The sequence below is a fragment of the Melitaea cinxia genome, chromosome 14, assembly GCF_905220565.1.
Source record: "Melitaea cinxia chromosome 14, ilMelCinx1.1, whole genome shotgun sequence".
Taxonomy (NCBI): Eukaryota; Metazoa; Arthropoda; class Insecta; order Lepidoptera; family Nymphalidae; genus Melitaea; species Melitaea cinxia.
The window spans coordinates 2,721,838-2,749,743 of record NC_059407.1 but is presented as its reverse complement, the minus strand read 5'-3'; the positions used below and the strand labels follow the sequence as shown (position 1 = coordinate 2,749,743).

The 27,906-nt window shown below is 34.0% G+C and overlaps 1 protein-coding gene and 1 long non-coding RNA gene across 2 annotated transcripts in view; one reads left to right on the top strand and one right to left on the bottom strand.

Annotated features, from left to right (window-relative positions):
* Nucleotides 1-27,906, bottom strand: part of LOC123659826 (tRNA dimethylallyltransferase-like) — a 121,573-nt gene that overhangs the window by 16,813 nt on the left and 76,854 nt on the right. The window contains exon 3 of the mRNA XM_045594996.1: nt 155-270. Coding sequence (XP_045450952.1) covers nt 155-270 — 116 coding nt within the window. The remainder of the gene's footprint in view (nt 1-154; nt 271-27,906) is intronic.
* Nucleotides 25,224-26,827, top strand: LOC123659479. The gene is made up of 3 exons (XR_006744021.1): nt 25,224-25,238; nt 26,246-26,247; nt 26,715-26,827. It is a non-coding gene; the product is annotated as an uncharacterized LOC123659479 (long non-coding RNA).

Here is a 27,906-nt window from a genome sequence, read left to right as displayed (position 1 = left end):
AACCTATTACTGGCCTTATTATTGTTAATATTATGTTAAATGACATATATATATATACGAAAAGTAACGCTGTTGGTTTTCGAAAAAAAATAATAATAAAAATTATTGTACTGTTTGTTTCTGTGTAAAATATTTATATTAAACAAATACTCACTGCCCGTCCCTGACTCGTTGCTTGTTGTGTCTTTCGTGGAAGTCCAGCAGCTCGTCAATCAGGCCCTGTTCCAGCATGGCGTCGACCCTTGCGTTGAGACGAACATCGTGGACCGACTGGGGACAAACGAGTCATTTTCTTTTTAATGGGTGTTATTTAGGTATATTTCCATCATCAAATACTATTATCACGATTCAGTCTGTAATATCCCACTGCTGGGCATAGGCGTCCTTGTCCATGTATGAGAAGGGTTGGTGGCAAATACTACTATATAATGAAGTTATTTAAAGTGTTAAAGTTTAAGGCATACGTTATGGTTTTTTAATGTGAGAAACTGTCTCAATACTGACAGTCACGTGTTTGATTCCCACTTGGAGCAGTACTAATATTTATCTTTTCTCTCGGTATATGTTCGGAGAGAACGTGAACAAGTCGGTTCCTATCGTTACTATAGACATCTATCATCATCATCATTACAGCCTATACAGTCCACTGCTGGACATAGGCCTCCACAAGTTTACGCCAAAAATAACGTGAACTCATGTGTTTTGCCCATAGTCACCACGCTGGGCAGGCGGGTTGGTGACCGCAGTACTGGCTTTGTCGCACCGAAGACGCTGCTGCCCGTCTTCGGCCTGTGTATTTCAAAGCCAGCAGTTGGATGGTTATCCCGCCATCGGTCGGCTTCTTAAGTTCCAAGGAGGTTGTGGAACCTTGTGTAAGGGTAATCATTCACTATTATAGTCATCGTCGGGTATTTAAAACCATTAAAGTCAGATTTTACAATAAAGGGTAGTTCGACAATTTACCTGAACAAGTCGTGCGCTTTGCCGCGTGACTTGTCCAGGTGGGGGTAGTAAATAAAAAGCAGGCCGAATCACTTAGCGGGCACTTGGCTTAGAACGCGGGACGAAGACGGACGTAGTTGATAAGCTGAGTGGATTATCACCAATTGGACTTTATACGACTGTAGACCTAACGCACGCAATAGGTCAGAAGTGGGATCGAAAAGGCTAATAAACTGCCTTAAAACGCCCACTGTTCGGAAAACGTAAGTTTATTAATTATTTAACTATTTTTTTTTCTTTTCCTTTTGATAACTATTAGAAAGGATATATTTGAAGATTTGACATAAACTTGTGAACATTGAGGACAATTTTTACTAATCAATTTATCAGTTTCTATTTGTTTTTCTCTTTGTTATCTTTTTGGTGCAACGTGTATCAAATTATGTTTAAGCTGCTTTTAGTGAAAGGGAACATTACTACTCCTGGGCGGGAATAGTGCCTAATTGACGATACCTTTGTGTTTATTCACATAGTACTTGTTAAAACATACTTTTTGATTGGTATGATAAAATGTGGTAGACGTTAATTAGTGTTTAAGTTGCTTCATATTAATGGAGTGTTCATAAACAGGATTTATTACAGTATCAATAAATAGCTACATTATTAAAGCCTAGTGTTTAAATATAACATACTTTTTGATTAGTGTGATAAAGTGTGGGTAGACAAACAATATTAATTAGTGACCGAGAAATCTTTTCACCTTGCTTTGTCTTAAATGTTTATGATTCCTTTTTCTCTCTCTTTAAAATACATTCAACGATTCCTTTTGATAGAATAATATACATGCACCTATTGTGTATTTTGAACACTTAATAAATCCCTCGCCTAAATTTTTATTTTTTCTTTTTTGTAACGGTATTCTAAGCTTTATTAATGGAAGTTTCAGATAACCATGAGTGACGAGGCTGGCCCGAGGAAAGGGTCCAGTTTTCGCTTGGAACGATATGAATTAAGTAAAGAGGGAGGCGGAGGCTACGTGCACAGCCAAGGAGGAGGACTGACACGTAGCCAAAGCCAAGGATTGCCCGAGGACAAGGGCAGAGGACAGGATGAAATAATGGAAATAAGACCGTTAGGTCCAAGGATAGAGCGGACTGAACTTGAGGGATTCATGGACATGACATACAGGAGGAGCCAATCGCGACGACTATCAAGTCACGATGATAGCGAGGATGAGCATAGGAGGAGGAAACAAAGAAGAACGAGGAGACGACACCGTTCATCTTCTGGGTCGTCGAAAGGATCACCCGTGCTACAAGCAAAAAGGACTCGCCGAGCAACAAGTAAGGGACATGATACGACTAATATTCTAGATAAATTTTTGAGTATTTTGGACAACTTCAAACGATCGGATAAACCCAAATTAACTTTCAATACGAATGTGCTTCCTGAATTTGATCCTACCTCTAAGGAGCAGACAGTTTTAACTTGGCTAACGAAAGTGGAAGAGTGTGCCCAAATATATGGATGGGAAGATAAAGAGATAATCCACTATGCGTTACCCAAGTTAAGCGGACTTGCTAAAACGTGGTATCAAGGCTTGTCTACCTTATTATTTACTTGGACCGAATGGAAGCAAAAACTAATAGAATCGTTTCCCTGTCGTGAGGATTATGCCGAACTTTTAACGGAAATGCTTGCTAAAAAAGTAAAATATGGCGAGTCGTTTGAGCACTACTTTTACGCGAAAATAAATTTATTGAATCGCTGTCAAATTTATAAAAAGAACGCAGTCGATTGTTTACTTAATGGCATAGAAGATCGCACTGTCCGTGTTAGTGATCAAGCTGCTCAATTTAAAGAACCTGAAGAGGTTCTCAGGTACTTTAGGACTATTAAAGTAGGCCAAGCTCGTGACAGTAATAATATTACAGCTACCAGGAAGCCAAACGACCGAAAAATTACTTTTCCGCCCAATCGTTTCGGAGATACCAACAAAACCGGTTCTAGTAACATCAATATATGGTGTTTCAACTGTAACGAGCTTGGCCATCCAAGTTTTAAGTGCAATAAGCCGTTACTGATGTGTACGTCTTGTGGGCTATTAGGACATCTAGCCCCAAATTGTCATAAGAATAAAGCCGTGACAACTAAGGACAGTTCTCAACCTATAGACAAAAGTAATGTACATAAACAGGTCTCTAATTTAACTATGGATAGCGATGTTATTGATAAGTATATAATTGATATAAAGGTAAATGGAACTATCGTTAGGTGTCACGTGGATCTAGGGAGCCAATGTTCACTAATCAGACATAGTACTGCGACAAGTTTAGGTCTTAAAATAGATAGCAGTGATAACTTGCCTCTGTTGAAAGGCATAGGTGGTAACTTGACGTGTCCTGTAGGGATCTCTATCGTAAATGTAGAAGTACAAGGAATACAGGAAACTATTGAGATTTACGTGGTTGAAGATTATGTACTTAGCTATCCCGCTTTATTAGGGCACTCGTTTACGGAAAAGCCAGATATTATTATCACTAAGACGCCAACACAACTCCTAGTTCAGAGGATCAACCAGAACAAAGTGCATCTGACGGCAGAAAGAGACACTAAGATTAATGGTAACGTACTGCAACTCATATCAGTTACTGCGGATACTCAGCTGAATTGCGAAGTTTACGTCAGTGGATCGTTAAGAGGCACAGAAGGTAAGGAATACTATATATTTCCAGGCATGTATGATGTTGCAAATGGCCATAGTACATTACTAGTGTATAATGTCTCATCGGATAAAATCAACATCGAAAAAGGTAAGTTAATAACACGAGCAGTTATGAGGACTACACGAGAGTCTGGTCTTGTACTGGAGAGCTGCAGCATGGCTGTTACCAACAATGCGGCAGAACAAGAGATAAATTGTAATCCAAATTTGACCAGAGATCAACGTGCTCAACTACAACAGGTATTACTTCAATTTAAGGATTGTTTCTCTAACAGTCTGAAAGACCTTGGGTTCACTAAAACCACCGAAATGGTGATTGAGCTTGAGGATACTGAACCAGTTGTATATCGACCTTATCGCTTACCACTTGCCGAGCGGGTGTTGGTAAGAGATATGGTTCAGGAGATGGTCGACAATGGTATTGTTCGGGAGTCTTCCTCCCCATATGCCAGCCCCATCGTGTTGGTCCAAAAGAAAACCGGTGAGAAACGTTTATGCGTTGATTATCGAGCACTAAACAGGAAGACTAAAAAGGAACACTATCCCCTGCCCCGAGTGGAAGACCAACTTGACTTATTATCAGGTAACACAATGTTTACATCTTTGGACTTAGCCTCGGGCTACTACCAGATTCCGGTGTCTGAGGAGTCACGTAGCAAAACTGCGTTTGTCACACCGGACGGACAGTATGAGTACACCCGCATGCCATTTGGACTCGTTAACGCGCCATCCGTTTTTCAAAGGACGATCCATAAAATTCTTAAGGAGGCTCACATCAAATACGCAATAGTATACATGGATGACATCTTGATTCCCTCCAAAGACTTTGCTGAGGGCATTAAACGACTAATAGAAGTACTGCAGTTGTTGAGGCAAGGTGGACTGACACTAAAATTAAGTAAGTGCAACTTCTTCTTTGATACTATAGATTTCTTGGGGTTTGAAGTAAGTGGCAATGGAATCCGACCGGGGAGCAGAAAAACTGACGCAGTCTCAAAATTTCCAACCCCTACAAATGCGCATGAGCTGCGCCAATTCCTCGGACTGTCCGGATTTTTCCGGCGATTCATTAAAGGTTATGCTACTATAGCGGCACCATTGACTAATCTCCTGCATAAAGATGTTGGCTGGTTTTGGGGTCCACAGCAGCAAGAAGCTTTTATTAGTATACAACATCAACTTATGAAGCGACCAGTTCTGGCGCTATACGATCCATTGGCTGAAACCGAACTTCACACGGACGCCAGCAAAGAAGGCGTGGCAGGCATTTTACTTCAGTGAAATACTAACGGCGTCCTACAACCAGTATCCTATTTCAGCCGCAAAACCACAACAGACGAGCGCAAACTCCATTCTTACGAGCTGGAAACGCTAGCAGTTATCGCTTCACTCAACCGTTTCAGAGTTTATCTGGTAGGTATTTCATTTAAAATTTTGACTGACTGCAACGCTCTCAGGGTCACACTCACCAAACGCGACTTAATACCTCGTATCGCTAGATGGTGGGTTCAACTGCAGGAGTACGACTGTACGGTGGAATATCGACCAGGTGCGCGAATGGCTCATGCTGATGCTCTCAGCAGGAATCCAGTAGATCCAGCAACAGACGACTTACACATACTGGACGTCCTACAAATTCAACCCGTGACTAATGAACAAGACTGGATTACGACAGTGCAGATGGCAGACGATGAGGTAAAGAAAATCAAACACGTACTATCCAATCCTGATTCGTCAGATATAGCAGAGGTGCACAAAAATTATAAACTTAAGAACGATCGAGTCTACCGCATAGTCAATGACGAAATAAAGTGGTTAGTACCAAAAGGCGTTCGGTGGCAAATATTGAAAATGAACCACGATGACGTAGGTCATTGTGGGTTCGAAAAGACACTACAACGTATTCGGCAGCATTATTGGTTCGCTAAAATGCGCCGTTTTGTGAAGAAATACGTTACATCGTGTCTAGAGTGCGCACACCACAAGGCCCCAGGTGGTAAACGGGAGGGAGAGCTCCACACCATTGAAAAGGTAAGCATACCGTTCCATACAGTCCATGCAGATCATCTGGGCCCCTTCGTGAAAAGCAAAAGAGGGAACTGCTACTTATTAGTCTTGGTTGACGGTTTTACTAAGTTCGTTAACATAGCCCCCGTAAAGAACACCAAATCGACAACAACGGTAAGGGTCCTGAAGGAACATGTAAAGTACTTCGGCGTTCCGACCCGGCTCATAACAGACAAAGGTACGAGTTTCACCAGCAAAACGTTCCAAGATTATGTAAAACATTTAGGCACCAAACACATAATAAATGCAGTCGCGACACCCAGAGCCAACGGACAGGTAGAAAGGTACAACAGAACCATTCTAAACGCTCTAGCAACGATGAGTCATGGTGGAGACGATAGATCTTGGGACGACCACATCACTGATATTCAGGTTGGTATCAATACCACTCAACATAAAACGACCCAAAAGAGCCCCTCAGAACTACTGTTCGGTTTTAATATCGTTAGTAGAACGGAAGGAATACTAAGTTCTGTCATTAATGACACGCTAATTAGATCCACATTTGAAGAGCTGGCCGATGTGAGACAGGATGCAAGCGATAAGATAAAGCAACAACAAGGTAAGGACGCAGCTAATTACAATAAGCATAGGAAACCGGCGCAAGTATACTCAGAGGGCGACTTGATACGAGTAGCTAGGCAAGTCCCGCATGACGGAAAATCCCAGAAACTTGTCTGTAAATATCAGGGCCCCTATCGCATACTTAAGGTTCTGCCTAACGATAGATTTCTTATAGAGGACACACCACTAACCCGTAAGAATGGCAGGAAATACGAAGCGATAGTATCTATTGACAAAATTCAACCGTGGTTAATATTTTCAAGAGACCTGGAGGATTCTGATTGCAGTGATGATGGAAGTAATTGACTACTGTACAGTAACCCCCATAAGCCACATTTAGCAAACCTGTAAGTTAACTATTATGTCTGATTACCTCTAAGATAATTTTATTTTATAATTAATTCGAAACAAATAATAATATTATGTTTACTTTGTATCACAAATAAACTTGATAAACAAAAGTGTATGTAAGACAACACAACCATATTTAGTGATTTGCACTTGCATACGATAACATTCGGTGAATACTCTAAGTTTTACCGATCGTGATTAGCGATCAAGCTGATGTAAGATTGATTTATGTATAAATTTGTAATGGAATAATTATTTATATAGCTTAATATAATCCTAAAATATGATCTTGTTGCATTGTGAATTGTGAATACATATTGAACTCTTATACTTTATATACATATTTTTTTTATATACTCTGTTTTATGTTGATACCAATCTTAAGGTCTAATGTTTAAGAAGTAGAAATGTGTATAATTGTAAATGCCTATAGCGAAGGGACTCGCTAAGTGTAGGATGGCCGAGCTGTAAGGGTAATCATTCACTATTATAGTCATCGTCGGGTATTTAAAACCATTAAAGTCAGATTTTACAATAAAGGGTAGTTCGACAATTTACCTGAACAAGTCGTGCGCTTTGCCGCGTGACTTGTCCAGGTGGGGGTAGTAAATAAAAAGCAGGCCGAATCACTTAGCGGGCACTTGGCTTAGAACGCAGGACGAAGACGGACGTAGTTGATAAGCTGAGTGGATTATCACCAATTGGACTTTATACGACTGTAGACCTAACGCACGCAATACTTGTTATCCCTTAGTCGCCTCTTACGACACTTTAGACAATCTATACATATAATAAAATGGTAGGAAAGTCAAAACTGTACATTGAATATGTACGATTTTATTTTTGTGTTACCCTCACATTAGGAATTCTAAACATTTTTAATATCATATCAAAAATTGACCGCTCCAGCGGGATTCGAACCCGCGTCTCCGACTGACCGTGTCGGCGCTCTAGCCAATTAAGCTATGGAACGATGTACCCGCTAGAGCGAAACTTTTGATATGATGATTTTTATTTTCGGTTTAAGCGAACCGTGGCGCCGTCTATAGTGAGTTCTTTACAGAGACCCGTAACTATTCAAAGTTTCATATTACAATGAAAATCTTTGACATGAGACGACACCATGCTATTTTTAATATGTACGATTTTATTTTTGTGTTACCCTCACATTAGGAATTCTAAACATTTTTAATATCATATCAAAAATTGACCGCTCCAGCGGGATTCGAACCCGCGTCTCCGACTGACCGTGTCGGCGCTCTAGTCAATTAAGCTATGGAACGCTGTACCCGCTAGAGCGAAATTTTTGATATGATGATTTTTATTTTCGGTTTAAGCGAACCGTGGCGCCGTCTATAGTGAGTTCTTTACAGAGACCCGTAACTATTCAAAGTTTCATATTACAATGAAAATCTTTGACATGAGACGACACCATGCTATTTTTAATATGTACGATTTTATTTTTGTGTTACCCTCACATTAGGAATTCTAAACATTTTTAATATCATATCAAAAATTGACCGCTCCAGCGGGATTCGAACCCGCGTCTCCGACTGACCGTGTCGGCGCTCTAGCCAATTAAGCTATGGAACGATGTACCCGCTAGAGCGAAACTTTTGATATGATGATTTTTATTTTCGGTTTAAGCGAACCGTGGCGCCGTCTATAGTGAGTTCTTTACAGAGACCCGTAACTATTCAAAGTTTCATATTACAATGAAAATCTTTGACATGAGACGACACCATGCTATTTTTAATATGTACGATTTTATTTTTGTGTTACCCTCACATTAGGAATTCTAAACATTTTTAATATCATATCAAAAATTGACCGCTCCAGCGGGATTCGAACCCGCGTCTCCGACTGACCGTGTCGGCGCTCTAGCCAATTAAGCTATGGAACGATGTACCCGCTAGAGCGAAACTTTTGATATGATGATTTTTATTTTCGGTTTAAGCGAACCGTGGCGCCGTCTATAGTGAGTTCTTTACAGAGACCCGTAACTATTCAAAGTTTCATATTACAATGAAAATCTTTGACATGAGACGACACCATGCTATTTTTAATATGTACGATTTTATTTTTGTGTTACCCTCACATTAGGAATTCTAAACATTTTTAATATCATATCAAAAATTGACCGCTCCAGCGGGATTCGAACCCGCGTCTCCGACTGACCGTGTCGGCGCTCTAGCCAATTAAGCTATGGAACGATGTACCCGCTAGAGCGGAACTTTTGATATGATGATTTTTATTTTCGGTTTAAGCGAACCGTGGCGCCGTCTTTAGTGAGTTCTTTACAGAGACCCGTAACTATTCAAAGTTTCATATTACAATGAAAATCTTTGACATGAGACGACACCATGCTATTTTTAATATGTACGATTTTATTTTTGTGTTACCCTCACATTAGGAATTCTAAACATTTTTAATATCATATCAAAAATTGACCGCTCCAGCGGGATTCGAACCCGCGTCTCTGACTGACCGTGTCGGCGCTCTAGCCAATTAAGCTATGGAACGATGTACCCGCTAGAGCGGAACTTTTGATATGATGATTTTTATTTTCGGTTTAAGCGAACCGTGGCGCCGTCTTTAGTGAGTTCTTTACAGAGACCCGTAACTATTCAAAGTTTCATATTACAATGAAAATCTTTGACATGAGACGACACCATGCTATTTTTAATATGTACGATTTTATTTTTGTGTTACCCTCACATTAGGAATTCTAAACATTTTTAATATCATATCAAAAATTGACCGCTCCAGCGGGATTCGAACCCGCGTCTCCGACTGACCGTGTCGGCGCTCTAGCCAATTAAGCTATGGAACGATGTACCCGCTAGAGCGAAACTTTTGATATGATGATTTATATTTTCGGTTTAAGCGAACCGAAAATAAAAATCATCACACCGACACGGTCAGTCGGAGACGCGGGTTCGAATCCCGCTGGAGCGGTCAATTTTTGATATGATATTAAAAATGTACATTGAATATTTTTTTAAAAGAATATTTGGGGTGTGATCTACAATCGATACCGAAGCCAAAAATATAGTTTTTAGAATTTTTGTCTGTTTGTCTGTATGTATGTTCGGGATAAACTCAAAAAGTACTGCATGGATTTACTTCAAATTTGGCAGGAATATTATTAAGAAGTCGGGTCAACATATAGGCTACAAATTATCACGCTAACACCTACGGGAAACGAGCAGTGAACCTTTATTTCTTCAACGCATTCTGTAACAACGTGTAATCTAACGACGTATATTTGAATGTTGTTATTATGTTAATAACCATGCTATAATGCCATATATATGCCATATCACACTATAAATAAAGACATTCTGTAGTATATTTAGTATCAGCATTGCACCCGTGCCAAGCCGGGGCGGGTCGCTAGTTTAATAAATAAATTCATGGTAGGTTAATTAACTATTAACTAGCAGTTGAGTAGTAGCGTAATGGATTTTTTAATTCTTCTTAGGCGGTGGTAAGCGCTTACAGTAGCTTTTATGAACGCCTGCACAATCAGAAGATCATACATTAACGAAAGCTTAAGCTTCACCCCTTTTCTTATATAGAAAAACCTATGCTGCACAGTGGGACATTGCAAGCTGATTCGGTTCATTTCATAAGAATTAAACTTTAGTATATTATAAGTATGTATGAAGCCTTAACTCCACATAGTTAGCAACCTTGTCCCGAATAGCTCACGTTCGTAGTAAATAATAATGAATTATCATTAGATCTGCAACGTTCGTCGATTGTTTAGAAGCTTCTGACGATAAATTAATTGATAATTACAATACTGAGACTTAATAAATTAAATACATTCAATATATGAAATAGAAGACGATAAATAAAAAAAAAAATTAACAAAGAGTTATCTTAGGTTCGTAATGGAAAAACTCAATAACTACTGAACTGTACAAGCTAATATAATATAGCCAGTATAATAATTTTATTAGATCTTTTCGCATAATCATACTCATTTAAGATATTTTTGATTTTAAGATTTTTTGGAGGGTATAATAGGCAAAAATTTCACAACGGATACCGTAGCCTAAATAGTAATTTTCGTTGTTGTCAGCCAGGCGCTGTAAGGCAAAGAACCTTAGCCAAGCACCACGCAAACTATGCAATAGATTTTTAGAAGTAGGATTTGAATGTGAATAAACTTGTTAATTTGAGTCTATACTACGGACTATGAATTAAACGGATACAATGTTTTGGAAATTTCTTCTAGATTATATATTGTATATTATCAATAACTTGGAAATTCTATGCGAGTTCCTTAAAAGAAGGAAAGAAAGAAAAAATGTGTAAGGAACGAAGTCGCGGGTGCAGCTAGTTTGTACAATCCTACTAACATTGTAAACGCCTAAGTTTGTGAAGACGGATGATTGTTACTTGTTCTTTCACGGAAAAACTCAACTGATTGTAATGAAGTTTGGTACGTAGATGACTATAGAAGGTAGCCAGAATACCAAATAGGCTACTTCTAATACTAACATTCCCGCGGGATCGGAGGTTACGCGGTTGAGTAGAACAATATATATATAAGTTACAGTTGCAAAATTCGACATTTTATCACTATTATTTACGTAATTAAAAATTCATTTATATGTTTCAATATACAATATTTGTTTTTGTTAAATACTTGATTATTTACTTACATTTTCTATGCCTATAGTTTTAAAATATATGCAAGATTATATCAATAATGACAATTGTATATAATTTTATTGCACATAATTGCATGCGCCTCGTTGGCTCCAGTCGTGACCAGGTATTACATAAGGTCCGAATACGACGTATATATCTTATATATAAAATTCTCGTGTCACAATGTTAGTAACAATACTCCTTCGAAACGACTAAACCGATTTTTATGAAATTTTGTGTGCATATCGGGTAGGTCTGAGAATCAGCCAACATCTATTTTTCATACCCCAAGTTATGGGGGGGGGGGATTAATGTTAATAAAATATATGGAAAACAAAGTTTGCGGGGTCAGCTAGTTATGTACACACAGACCCGTTTATAAAAACATTAATAATTTTATAATTTTGAAGTTTATTCTTGTAATTGTGTTCTATTATTTGTTTTCAGTTTCTAAATTTAGTTTGAAAACGGTTTGTTTTAAGTTTTAGTTATTAATAGGTACTTACGTATTGCAAAATATTAGTTATCGTATAAGTAAACATTTATTAACGGCCTTTTGATTCTAGGAACTTTTTATATTTAACCTTATAAGTAAATAGAACTTACAATTTATTCTTAGAGTTAATATTTCATTTACTTGTATTTGTGTTTGTTAATTTTGTAAGTAAATCTTTAATAATTTAAACATTGACAGCTTTTTAAAAGCTTAGCGTATAAAATGGCCTTTTATCTACCCAATCTATTATTGACGAATCTATACAATTTATATAAAAATATATATCAAAAATATAGATAAAGTCACCAACCCGCCTCCCCAGCGTGGTGACTATGGGCAAACACACGAGTTCACGCCATTTTTGGCGTGAACTTCTGGAGGCCTATGTCCAGCAGTGGACTATAGTAGTAGTCGATAGGCTGAAACGTAGATGATGATGATGGAGATAAAATAAAACACAGGCATTGAGGTACCTATCTAAGAAATACACAAACGAGTGTACACTTAATTGATTGTTATTTTTGACAACAGCGAATGTTTATTCACGATATCACGATTTCATATTATCTATATAAATATTTTATAATATAACCCGCCTGCCCAGCGTGGTGACTATGGGCAACACACATGACTTCACGCATTTTTGGCGCGAACTTGTAGAGGCCTATGTCCGGCAGTGGACTGCGATAGGCTGGAATGATGAATGATGATGATGATATAAATATTAAGCAAATATACATCTCACATTTAGCAGCTTTTCGTGAGACGAGAATCCTCTGTCTGTGTTCTGAATTCAAATCAAATCAAACCCCCAGAGAACATGATAATCTCAATGAATAACTGTAAGAAACTAATTATAGCATGAAAATCCTGTGCCTGGGGTCTGTATTCAAAGTGCAACACAAGCATAATGTTCAAACGTCCAGAGAAAAGGTCTTAATGAATAACTAACTGACTAGTTTTTCCGTTTACCCAGTAATGTCTTCAAAATGTTCATTGTCTATTGGCAGAGGTTATCTGTAAGAGATTTTAGCGACGAGACTGCCTTTGCACTTGTTTAAGGTATAATACTGTTATTTTCTTTAATATAATTCTAAATTGGCAGTTCAGCATAATTAAAAAATTAATGATTAGAAGTCAACAGAATAAAAAAAATATTTGTTAATAATTGATTGTATTATTTTATTTATTTTCCTGTTTTAAAGAAATTCCGTGTTAGGAAACTAGTCATTTCGTAGACTTGCAAGTATCGAGAACTGTTTATTCTAGCAATGAATATTCGTGATTACTTTATACATTATTATTGTTATAAAAGACTAGCATTGCGGCCGCGTCTTCGCCCGTTTGAATTACACGATTTTTGCAATTTCGTTTTATCTAATAACATATCACTCCGTGACAACGTAGCATTTCTTGGTGAAAGAATTTGTAAAATCTGTCAAGAAGTTTGATATTAACCGTCTTCAATAAAGGAGGAGGTTCTCAATTCCACTGTATTTTTCATGTTTGTTACCTCATAAAGCTGGGTGTACTTTCTGGGTCCCTAATAATGTATACCTATTTAAGTGATTATTATTTCGACTATCTACGTTGTATTACTTGTCAATGTAAATTTAGATCACTTTTTTAGCCTGTGAGCAAAATGATTACTACAAATCAAAGTTTACAACATCGAGAACTTCAAGGTATGTAACTATCAATATCATCAGAGCAGCGCAGTGGATTAGGCGCCAATCCTACACATTAATATAAGAAGACCGCCGCGTCGTAAACCTTAATGCAATGTTTTATAGCATTCCTTCTGGAATAGTGTGCCTTTTGAATGGCGAAAGAATCGTTCAAACCTGTGTAGTATTCTCGTGCATTACTTTCATATAAATACGAGTCAGCTTTGTTAGCGTTGCATGTGGCGTTTATCTTTAGTTTTTAGTTATTAACAATAAAGAAAAATAATAAATAATATATGAATAATAAATAATATATGGATATTAAATAATATATGAATAATCATTATTGGACTTTATAATATATACATTACATTTCTTTGTATAGCGCAGTCAGTTAAAAAAAATCAAAGTAAAAAATTTCTTTATTTAATAGGCCAGGTAAATAGAATATTATTATTATTAGTATTTATAATCTTTGCAACATTTGTCTGTTCATTCATGATCACTAATTTAGACATTCATTATCTCTCTACAGAGTTGATGGATAAAAAGTGTTCAATATCCCTACCTGTAGACCTTAATTAAGTCAAGTTTCATTAATTAGTTTTAAAACACAGCACAAATCACAACAGACAATCACTTAAAATAGAAAATTATTTCTGGATTAAAACTGTTGAATGTCCTAACTAATATAGACCAAACAAGCCAATTCATTTCCAAGCCATCAAATTCGTGACTTTCAAAACAACTCATTCAAATTCGTGATTTTGTCTATCTATCAATAGTTTTGACAGATAGACAAAATTTAAAAAAATAGCACAATTTTAACTTCAGTATCAACTAATAATCACCGAAAGTAGTCACAAAACTATAATTCTAAAATATATTCAATGTATAGTATACGATGAGAAGTACTATTGTTTTACTATGAGTCAAAATTTCAATTACAATTAAAAAGCTATATTAACTTACAATAGAGACATTTTCACTCGAATTATATGACTACGCTAATGTCTTAAAATTCTAAGCGTTACTTGTATTAAATAAAAGATGTGCACAATAAAAACAAGCTCATATCAGGCTACGTTTCGCATACCACGCCGAATTAAAGCAATTACCAGATCATTCAACCTCTCTTAGTGCATACGAGACTGATTTAAATTCTAGACTTCGTCGATACATATCTCGGTAGGTCGTTAATCTTCACAAAAATATTAAAATAATAGAGATTTTATGTATTTTGGCGAAACACCAACGTGAAAGTAATTTTTATGACACGAAAACAGTTTATAAAATTATGTTATGTGTATCTGTATTATGGATATACAAACTATTTTAGATGTTGAAACGACAAATCACATATCTCTAAATATCTTAATATATATCCTATACAACACATCAATGCTATAGCTTTAAAATGGCAAAGTAATTAATAATTTTTAAACTTAGCTTCAAAGTTAATTAAATCAATAATATTCGTAGCTTGAAGATATTCGTAGCTACAAGTTTTATTTAAGTTCATAAAATGTTTAGTGGCTAAATAAAAAAGGGATTTTTTTTTGTATTATTTTAGCTATTAGTAGTCACAATCGTTCTATGACTAAATATAAGACTTTTAAACTTACCGTTGATCTAACGGCGTTCAGTTAATTTATACATTTATAAAATCTTTCATATTAAATTTTCTCCCCAATAGTATTTTTACTCAAAAATATTTTAATAACACTTATTTCAACCAACTTTCAATAATATTACATATATTTGTAAATGATTAAACGTCTAACAAGTAACGGGTACAATGAGATCATTTGTTGTGTGTCTTGAAACACGCAACATATATATTTGTATGTGTTTACATACAAATGCCCGGAATATGACAAAATTTGTATTACCAATACAAATATATTTCATGAATATCGCTGAATAATTATAAAAAGGATACAGAAATTAAAAACATAATCTAAAAAAAAAAAAAAAATACAAGAAAGCAAAACAACTACATATAGTTCTTTAAATTCAATTTATTATTTCATTTTATTTACTCAAAATATTACTATTACGTAATTTGAATAGTCTATTCTGTAATAAAGTTAATAGACCTATTTTCATAATCACTTCTTTAAGAAAAACTGTTTTATAGTAAAAAAAAAAACATAACCGACATTATAAATAGAGCCAACCATTAAAATCAAAAGCGTGAGAAACTGTGAACAACATAAATATAGAAAACAATGTGTTAAATGATTCCGTGGTTGCGTGTAATTGTAATAGCACTTTCTATTCGTACAAACTGTAACTATTAACGCATAATATTGAAATGAAACAGATAATTTTCCAATAGAGAAAAAAGTAAATCTTACACTATTGAATTATTACACATAACTTAGCATAAAAAATGGGTGATTCATGATGATTAATGCATTTAGCTAGTGCTATTTGTAATGCTAGGTGCATTAGGCTCGCCCTAAAGTCATAAAATATTGTTACACCTGATAAAAACGTATAATACTTACGACAAAGTGTTTCATAACTTCTTTTATTGACACCTATCATCCAGACAAATCAAATACGTTAAACAAATTTGCTATAACACGTCTTGTTACATCACCTCGTTAACCTTAACAATTATTATTTAAACAAGACTTGAGACATAACAAATTGAACATTAACAAAAGAATAATTCGATTAAAAAAACGAATCATTAAAATTGGTACCTTCTTTACTGGATTATGAGATGAGTTATGCAGTTATATAGAACATACATAAAAATACAGTCGAATTAGTAACCTTTTTTGAAGTTGGTTGAAACCTTGTCATCATAAAAGTCACGTGCAGTACCGACGTTATAAATGTTATTTTATCTGTGGTCGTATATGATAATATTATAATATGTCACGCTTTATAAATTGTTAAAAAAAAACTAAGGAACCTTATAAAATCGGAACCGTGCGATTTGTCCGGCCTTGACTTCGGAATTTTTTCGACAATTTATTTATTCATTAAAATGCGCGCCGACGGTTGTTTGATAACTAGTATCTTTACAATGACTTTGTCAGAGTTAAATTAAACTTTTAAAATGTTATATATTTTATTTTTAAAATGTTATATATTTACAATTAACTCTTAATAAATATTTTTTAGTATACATCGTTTTTATACAGATTATTAAAACAATAAAAAGTACCGATATGATTGTACGACGGAAACATAGCGTCTTAGTAACATTTATTTTGAGTTTTTGATTTGATATTAAAACTTATGATTAGATATTTATAATGTTAATGGAATGTTTTTTTTAAAATTGGTAATGTAAAAACTAACCAGTCAAATATGAAAAATAATTTTGCAATAGATTTTCTCTTTATTATATGTCAACTAACAAGTAAGGATTAATCGTAAAATAACTATTATTTATACGGTCTTAAAAATTATATTGAGGTTCCAATCTCGACCATACCCATGAATATCTTCCGTGTCGTCTACATTCTACGTCATGTTGGCGAAATCGTCCGTACTATTAAAGCACTTGTGGAAACCAGATCTAAAAGAATGAATGAACTACGAAGGGCATTTGTATTTTCACACCTTTAAGATCGTTGTTTAAAAATATCAATCCAATTTCATCATTTGCACATGGTCTAGACGTCTTATGTAAATTACAAACCATAATTCAAATTAATTCGTTTGTTGCTATGAATGAAATTCCAGACGTGTTTGTGTGTGCGTATGTGTGTGTGTGTATATATATGCGTGTGTGCTTGTTAATTAGATGCTTTCAATTATACGCGAGTCTTACGAAAATTAATGTGTCTGTATGATTATTAGGTTAATAAAAACTGCAATTAAGTTGACCTCAAAAAAGGTTCTTTATTGCGAGTGGAATTTTTTTTCGAACGATTTCGCTAATCGTAAAAATGGACGATAAAAATTTATATATAAAAATTCCGATGTCCTTCCTTCATGACATTGTGTTTAGATATGTTATTTATTACTTGTTCGTAAAATTTAAACATAATTTTTTTTTTGATGAAATATCTAATGCGTCGAAGACGGTAGAATTAATTAGGTATTTGTTTATTGGGTTGTTTTTTTTTTGTAAATCGCTATAAAACACTTCCTGTTTCTATTTGAAAATATCATAGCTTTCATTAATTTTTGTATGGGTAAATAGGATTTTAAATAATTTAAAATGTGGTTTCTCTAAAGGATGTATAACGGTTTATAGTATTTGATAGTTAAAAACTGACAGATTTTTTTCTTCATGATTTTGGATTTTTATGTTTTGCTTTTACATTGCGGCGATTAATTGTTGTATATTCAGGTTTTTTACACTTAAGCAATATATCGGTATATACTTCAAACCTACGTATAAAATAACTGCAAGCGACATGTCCTTAATCAAATTTTCTCTTAGCCTATAAGCTAAATGAATAGCCTAAAGCAGCAGACAGCCTCGAGCAAGGCGACGTAGTCTTAAGATGGAGCACGTTATTGAAGAAATTTTATGATGTCTAAGTTACGGTTGTAAATGGTATTGAGAATTGGTGGTACCTTAAAATGTATAAAAGAATCATTGATAGCACCAATCGTCAAGTTGTTTAGGAGCTGCCAATGTGGCGAAACTTTTATATAAGTTATTGCTTTGACAAATGGAGAATTTAAATTATAAAGTACAAACATTAAAGGATAAATATTTACTTCAGGATAAACAAAATTTACGATTTTTATGCAGAAGCTGTTTACTTCGTTAATGGACTTGTCAACTGGAAGTAATTGTTAACGCAATACTCTTTTTATATTTATTATATACTGTTCAATTATCTGATACATTTTCTTTAAGAGTTCAGTATTAACCTGATATCACATAAAAACGTTTTTGACGAAATCTTTGAAAATACAGATCATAAATGAAAAGAGAAACTAAAAAACGCTGTGTAGTTCCATCTTAATTCGTCTGTAATAATCGCCGCGTCAAGAGTACTGCGGCGGACGATTGCAGCGCTCCGGGATAATTGAATAGCCTACGGTAGACACTAGACAGGCCTTTGCGGAATGTAAACTAATTCACGATTTATTCTCTGTGAGACATATATGTACATGTATTTTTTTTACGATTGTCGATACTCATTTTGTCGAAAAAGTTTTTAATGGTCACCTGTTTGTGTCAGAAGAAAGCCTAAGTTAATTTTTGGCTGTGTCCTCGCCATTGTTTATAAAATCACGATTGTTCATATGCATTTTCTAAAAAAAGTTCTTAATGTTTACCTGTTTGTGTTAAAGAAAGTCTAATTTAAATTTTGGCTGTCTAAACTCTTACATACTAAAGGAGATGGCGACTTTTGGGCCAAAATGTAATGAGTAGAGATATGGTTTAAAAAATTGGTCATATTTTTTTATTTTAAAATATAAAATATCAGCTCGATTCTGAATCTGGAAGCGGAGAAAATTGAGAAAGATAGTTTTCATCAAATTATTTTGGTATCGATTCAATTATAATCGATTACAGAATTCAAAAAGAAAATGTTTGCACTAGTTAATTAACTCAAGATATTTAGATGCACAATTAAAGCTGTAAACAATAATGTGCATTTCAAATAAAGTTACATTAATATCGAAAATATCAATTAATAAATGATAAACTAAAATGATTATCGATTTCATATCGATTTAAAATAAATCATATTTTTAATGACAGCCTTGACAGCTGGCTAACAATAATACTGTGTCCGTCACACGTTTCGTGTTTACTGTTTTCCGATGCATTCTGAGTCCATTCCTGATATTTATTTATGGTTTCAAGTGTATATCAGTATTTGTAATGAGTTTTCAAACATTCTTCACTAAATATAACAAACATTAGTTCTACAAGAACTTAGTGATCGGGTTTTTTTATAGACATTGTAACATAACCTCACTTTTACAAAAAGTCTAATAACTCCACTCTCAGATAGCCAAAATATAGATAATTTTCAGCGAGGGATCAATAAGCCTAAATGCATTAATTGATACCATTTTCATTTCATTACATTTTGGCCCAAGAATGTATGGAATCGTATCATTCTCCTTTCTATATCAAAATGTCGTCGCGTTGGCGAAACGGTCACAGCACTTGTGCCTGTTGCACTGGCAGCTGCGGGTTCGAACCCTGCATGACGAACATTTGTATCGGCCATACAAGTGTTTGTCGTGGTCTGGGTGTTTGTGCAGACCTTGTGGGTTTCCCCACCGTGCCTCGGAGACCAGGTTAAGCTATTGGTCTCGGTTGATATCATGTACACGTGATAGCGATCGTTACTTATAGTAGGGAATATATGTATATCCGCTAACCCGCATTGAAGCACCGTGGTGGATTAAGGCTCTGATCCTTCTCCTACATAGTAATAGGAAGCGTAGTGCCATTAACAGATATTTTTTTTGTTACTGTAAAAAGGCAACCCTAAAAAATGTATATATATGTGCGATTGTGTTGTAATCAAAATGAACTACATGAACGATGATTACTATGCAAAGTAATTAAAATAAATAAATTACGTGTAAATACACGTATCTTACGTGTAAGATAAATTATTTTTTTTAATTTGTTAATTTATAATTTAAATTAAAATATTATCACGAACTAAACAAGTATTGCTGAAAAATAATTAAAGCGCTTGTAAAATAGTTTTCATTTGTTAAACTTTATATATTTGACTAAACATTTTGACAAACGTTATTTGATATCGTTGACTCAGGTTTCACAGTTTGTTGATTCAGTGAAGTTTGATGGTAAAACAGTGAAATAGCATTTCTGTATTGGTTGGCGTTATATATGAGATATCGAACTATATTATTCTTTATTGCACTTAAAAAAAATAACCACAAATAATTTCTACATAATTATCAAATGAGAGAGAAACTTTTCAACAAATTCCTTTTCTTTTTTAACAAATTCATTATTGAATTAGCTTTGACTAAATTGTATTTATATAGTTGCCACTTGTAGATAAAAAAAACGAGTGTGCTTTAGACTACACGATTGAAGTAAAATTTACGAAACGTCCTTAACTTCCGTCCTCCACTTCCGTTCGCCTCACCCGATCACACTTTGCGTAACGCTATCGTCACGAATTTACCAGCTTACTCCCCGAGTCAAGCGTACGTAAAGAAGTTTTACTTCAAAAATAATTAAAAATACGACGCATTTCTCGTGTCAAGCTTAAAAAAAGCCCGAAAAATGATAAAATAATTTTTTCCGGGATTCTAAATGACTGCTGCTAGGGACGTTCTATTTCCACACATCTCTTTCAAAACACGCACGTGATATGTGACATCCTTGCATACATATGCATATATAACAGAGTGCAATGTTCGGAATTTAGAAGGGACCAATATAAATGTCTAAATGACTCGACGATGTTTTGTTTTGGAAATAAAATAAATATATGCACCGTATATTACAGGTTTCTTTACTGACACTAATGAAATTAAGATTTTTTTTGGTAATGATCGAAAGACTTTTATAGGTACATAATACACACACAGAGTCTTTTAAATGTAATTAAGCATTTTAGTGTTTTCAATGTTCGACACTCAATAGATTTTTTTCAATTACACTGTAAAAAATTATGATTTCACTAATTTTCCATAATACATTTACTAAGTGATAGGATGTGCATATACAGTATACATACACTACGCTAGAAGAAAGTTGTGGACGGTTTCAGTAGCCGGCATATTTGATTTTGATTACCTAAGATAAAAGTTTGACAAAATTTGCATGAAGCTTACGTCAAAATTCCATCTATAGTGATAGATAGAGTTATCAAAAGAGGAGGTATTTTGCGTACATTTCACCATACTATTACTTTTGTATTCGGGTTGAATATCAGACAGGTAAAACAGAAAAACCATTTCAGAAACATTTATCTGTTGAATGCCGTTATATGTCGATTTATATTTTTGTATCTGTTTTATTTCTTTCATTCCGAAGTTGACTTTCTCGTGTTAAGCTCAAAAACGAATTAATTAACGACTCTCTGAGCTCATCAGCATCATTAAAAATACGCAATATAAATGGAAGACTACCAACACGTTGTTTGGGAATGTAACTATTAATAACAGACAAATTTAATGGGATTTTATTTTTAAGGCGATCAAATATATTGCAATTGGAAACTATTACGTAATTCTTAGTGTCTGCCCATAGAAGGGTAGATCGTTGATGACCGGGATGTTTAGCACTAACTTGGATTGGCCTATGTTCACCAGTGGACTGTGATAGGCTGAAAGAAGTAAATCTTATATACGTCTATTTAATTTAAAATATTTAAGGTTTCATCACTATTGATGTATTTCACTTAGATGAGATTTAGCGCTATCACTTTACGATTACTGATATTGTTGTGTGCAAATAAAATGGCCACGGGGCAGTTGCCCGTCTCCAACGTTGCCGAAATACCGGAAATCTCAAAATGACAATAGCGGTTATTCTTGTCTAAGTTATTAACTCTATATTACATATTTGCATGTAAGTGAAGATTGGGGAGGATTATTAACTGAACGAGTTGAAGCTTTCAAGGCTTATCAATATAATGCGTACGTTTACTTTATTAAAAATATCCTGAAGAGGGTTCTGAGTCATATTATAAACATTCCTAGTGGCTCCTTTTTAAGACGTTTTGGATATAATCCGAATTATTTAGAGAATTAAGAAGGAATACATATTTAGATTCTTTGATTTCTCGTGAGTTACATTACTTAGTATTAAACATAACATAAATAATAAAAAAAGAAAAATATCTCTTATTATGTGGGGGTTCACATTATTTTAATGATACATTAGTAAAGTGAATCCCACACATTTTCTTTTTGGCGTTTAAAACTAAGCTATGTGTCGTGAATTAATCTTGAATAACTAGAATGATCTGTCTGATCTGAAAGTCTGGCACGAACTTGGGGAGGCCTATGTCCAGCAGTGGACTGCAATAGGCTGAACTGACTGACTGACTGAACTGGAATGATTCAATGTTCATCGGTCTCTTTCATTGAATAATCCAGTAGAAAACGGGCGCTATATGGCTAACATTGATATACTGGCTACTTGTTATGTTAGGGAATGGCGTCTTAAAATGGCTAAAAATAAAATAGCTAGCGCATAAGCAATGGTATCCGCTTACTATCATGCTATCTGCTACCGTATGTTTGTTTATCATTTTTGTAGTATAAAAATATACTACGACGCAACTGCGAAACAGATAGCATAAATACGAAATAATCCGACAAAGATCGAATGCGTTCAAAACCATACACACTTCAAGTTATTAACAAATTTGCAAATGAGACGTTTTAATTTTTTTTTTTAATATTGCATAATAAAGTATTTATATTAAGAATAATCGTCTCGTAGACAACTTCCGCCTTTTTATTTCGCATCGATTTAAAAGCATGGTTGCTGTCTGTCCGAGTGACCTCGAGAGCGGTCGTAAAACTAGTCTTACAATTATTAGTCTTACTATCCAGTGCTGAATTAGCGCTGGATATATTTAATTCGTAATGACGTATTAAATAATATAGCGCTTCTAGCGATCTGCGTCAAGGCTTTTAAAGTATGTAAGTATGTATATGTTTTTTTGACATTCGTTACTGTATACCTAATATATGTAAAAATAAAAATATAAACGCACTTGGATATTAGGAGAAAATAAGAGACAAAAAGGATGACGAACAAACGGATATATCCCTTAGACTTAAATATAAACCTTTTTACTGTTAAAAAGATCAATAGACTTTTGAAAAATGTCATGGTATTTAAAATAGTAGTTTTTCGTCGATATTTTTCGGACGAAAAATCTATAGAAATTAAATGTTGGTAACATTTTCAAAATTTTCGAATTTCTTTATATAAAGCTAACATGATTAGTTTTTTTTTTTTTATTGAAAGATGTTTTCATACCATTCATTATTATAATATTATTTATGTATGTAAAACAAACAAGTTTTTTTTTGTATGGCAATAATGAAGGAAATTAATGTTATTTAAATTTTATTGAGGTAAAACTTCTTTACGCACGCTTGACTTAGGGAGTAAGCTGGTGAATGCGTGACGAGAGCGTTACAAAAAGTGTGCTCGGGCGAAGCTAACGGAAGTTGAGAGGATATAAGTTAGTGAAGATAGAAAGAGAAAGAGTTACATTTCGTAAATTTTACTTCAGTCGTGTGGTCTAAAGCACACGTTTTTTAAAAATAGTACTTTTCAGCTACAAAAGGGAATCTAAATTTAAACAGTATGACTAAAGATAATTACAGCGTAGCATAGCATTTAGTGGTGAGTACGCCGATAACTAGCTTTATACATAGACGTAATTTCTGAGTCGCAGAGGTATTAAAATTCAGAAGGAAGCCAGCTGCTTGGTGACCGCCCTTGACTCAAGCGCTAATTGTCGACGGAGCTACGTGTGATGTTGCTTTACGGAATTTCGCCAAATACGAACATATATGATACATGTGACTATCTGAATCTTATTCGGGTGATGGGAATTTTTATATTATGTTTAGTATAAACATAATTTTTTTTCGTGTTTTTATAAAAAAATATATAAGGTCAATACATAGTTAACGTTAATAATTGTGTTTGCTCGCAAACGAAAAAAAAAACCGACTTCAATTACACCAACGAGTAATACAACGTAGATCGACGAAAAAATAGTCAAGTAACTACGCGTTATCAAAGATTACTCAAAAAGTAGTGATCAGATCTCAATAAAATTTATATGTGACTACATGACAAACATCAGCTTTCGATTAAATTAAAAATTATAAAAATCGGTACACCCAGTAAAAAGTTATTGCGGATTTTCAAGAGTTTCCCTCGATTTCTCCGGGATCCCATCATCAGATCGTGGTTTCCTTATCATGGTACTAAACTAGAGATATCTTCTTTTCAACAAAAAAATAATTATCAAAATCGGTACAGCTAGTAAAAAGTTATTGCGGATTTTCAAGAGTTTCCCTCGATTTCTCTGGGATCCCATCATCAGATCCTGGTTTTCTTATCATGGTACTAAACTAGGGATATCTCCTTTCCAACAAAAAAAGAATTATCAAAATCGGTACACCCAGTAGAAAGTTATGCGGTATAATACAACGTAGGTCGACGAAAAAAGCGTCAAGTAAAAACGCATTATTAGATATAACTCGAAAAGTAGTTGTTAGATCGCAAATAAATTTAAATGGGACCAATTGGCACACACCACCTTTCGATTAAAAAAACATTTGTCGAAATCGGTCCACACGGTCAAAAGTTCTGATGTAACATACATAAAAAAAAAAAAAAAAAAAAAATACAGTCGAATTGAGAACCTCCTCCTTTTTTGGAAGTCGGTTAAAAATATATACATTTTGAAATAACTAATAATATATAAGTATTCTTATATAATATATGTATTATACGTCAAATCTATAATCAACATTAATTTGTTGATTGTTGATATCTTTTTTTTTTTAATTTAAAAGAACCTGCACAACTCTAAAATTCATAAAATTATATATTTTTTAAATTTAATTCAATTTAATTTAGTTTTGTAAGTACTTTTTATTCAATTTCTATTATTAGTTCACAGTCTATATATAATATATCTTGTTCAAATAATAATCTTTGTAATGTAAAACACTGTCATTTTTTGTTAAACATGAATTTCTTAAATCATCTTAATTAATTAATTTTTATTTTTATAGGTGAGAAATTGATCTAAGTGGGAATTGATTTTATTTTTCTAAATTACTTGTTGTCATCGTTGGTGATGTCTGTTCAATGTGAAACTTAGAAGCCCTACAGATAATAGAATTACAGATAGATTTACAACTCACACAATATAATATGTCCAACATTTATACTGTTTGAACGTTAAATCTTATTGTAATTCTGTTATCTGAAAAGTACACTATATAAAGTTTATTGACAAATTGAAATAAAGTCAATATAAAAAAAGTAAGATATTTTTTTTAGCTGATTAATTTTTGTATTGGAGGTTTTATTTGACATATATTTTGACGGTTTTTGCCCACTTACTTGCAACTGTATATTGATGTTTTACAGATAAAAAATAAAAATAAAACATGACGATGATATTGGTAGAGTTTATTTAATGACAATATTATGATGTTATTTATTAAGCACAGTAATAACTATACTTGAGATTTTATTTGGCATTTATTATAGACAAAAAAAAAATTGGACTATGAGATTTGTATATTAAAAACTTCTTTTTATTTAGTTATGTTATACTTATAAAAAGTACGTACGCGTACTTTTTTTCTTTGTATAAAGTGTTATTGTTTATTGCTTCATTAACTTATAAATTAGAATCTTCAGGAAGTCGAATTAGAAGGTATACATATAACAAAGTAAAACAATGAAGAATAAGACCTTGTACTAATTTATTGTGTACTAACTAATGACATGGTGAACTTGGTACAGTAATATTTTTTCTGTGAATATATCGTTTTTTTTTTTAATTTTTTACTTTTTCTTATACAACGATAGTGGTGTAGCGGTCACAGCACTGGCTGTTGCGCTGGCAGTCGCGGGTTCGATGCCCGCTCACAGCAGACATTTTTTTATATATGTTTGTCGTGATATGGGCGTTTGTGATTGTGCATTGCGGGTGTTTCCGGACCCCGGACACAGGAGTAAATACTACTGGGGGCCGTTGAGCGTAAATATATTATTATAAAGCTTGTCCTGATAATAACGTACACAAAAAAATTATCCAATTTAGTCCAGTTGTTCAGAAGTTATGCACGTACATACATTTCGGCATTCATTTCTATTTATACAGACAGATAATATAAAATAGCAGATCCATGTTCACTTCGCCGGGCGTACATATTTTTTACTGTGGATTCAGAGTTTATCGACTACTACATCGTGTCAATCAATCAATCAGTCAATCAAAAGTTTCTTTACTCAAGTAGGCTTCAAAAGCATTTTTAAGTTGTCATTTTACAAATTATTATAGCCTTTTATTAATTAACTACCTGACCCAAACTTTGTTCTGATATTATAAGAATAGGGACAACATTACCAACTAGAAGTATAACAAATAGCCTACGGACTTATTCTGAGACCTACTAAATATACGCAATATATATATATATATAGCTTTGTATGCGTAAATGAAAAAAAAAGACAACTTCAATTACATCGACAGGACATCGTAGGGATACAACAAAATAGTCAAGTAGATACGTGTTATCAAAGATTACTCAAAAAGTGGTCAATAGATCTCAATCAAATTTTAATGAAACTACAAGATAAGCATTAGCTTTCTATTACAACAAGAATTATAACCGGTATACCCAGTAATAAGTTATGCAGTACAACGTAGATCGTCGAAAAAGTCGTCAAGTAAATAAAATGATTAGTGTACGGGTCAACGCACATTGAGCAATATGATTGTTTTGCTAATTAGTAACCTCTTTAATTTAGCTGATTTATTACGAAATTGTTATTTTTCTTATGCAGATTTCTAATGAAATTGATATTTGTTTGCTACGAATGACGTCAAATGACGTCTGTACTTCTGCCTATATATACTCAAATTAATCTTAATAAATTTAGTGTTAGATCGACTTTCATTGGGTTTGGTTTCCCTCATAACCTTCCCTCACATGTCGTCTCTCACTCAACCATAGACTGTCCCATACAATTAGGTATAAGTCAAAAGGTACTTCGACTGAATTTAAATAGAACTACATGAAACATACCACCTTTCGATAAAAAAAGTATCGAAATCGGTCCACTCAGTCAAAAGGCCTGAGGTAACATACATAATTTAAAAAAAGAATATAGAATCTCCTCCTATCTTGAAATTCGGTTAACGAAAATAGGTCAAGCCGTTTTCGATAGTAAATATGTGTTACGAGATTTTTATATATTACTAGCTGACTCGGCAAACTTTGTCTTGCCGCTAAACGTTATTTAAAAATAGCGGTTGGTGGTAGAAGGGTGAAAATTTAGGGTTGTATATAGGTATTTTTCAACGCTAAATCATAATAAAATAAAAAATAAATAATTTATCTAAAAATTAAAAAAAAAATTAGGGTGGACTACCCTTAACATTTAAAGAGATGAAAAATAGATGTTGTTCGATTCTCAGACCTACCCAATATGCACACAAAATTTCATGAAAATCAGTCAAGCCGTTTCGGAGGAGTTTAACTACAAATACCGCGACACGAGAATTTTATATATTAGATTATGGTCAATGTGAGCTACCACCAATTCGGAATATAGATTCTATAAAGACGAATCGGCAAAAAACTGAGCAGTTACTCTTTTAACAAAAGAATTACCATAGTTGGTCCGTGCTTTCTAAATTTAAATATTTATTCAAATTTGGAAACGTATTAATTTACCCCTCATAAACCTACAAACTCAAACGTTAGCTCTC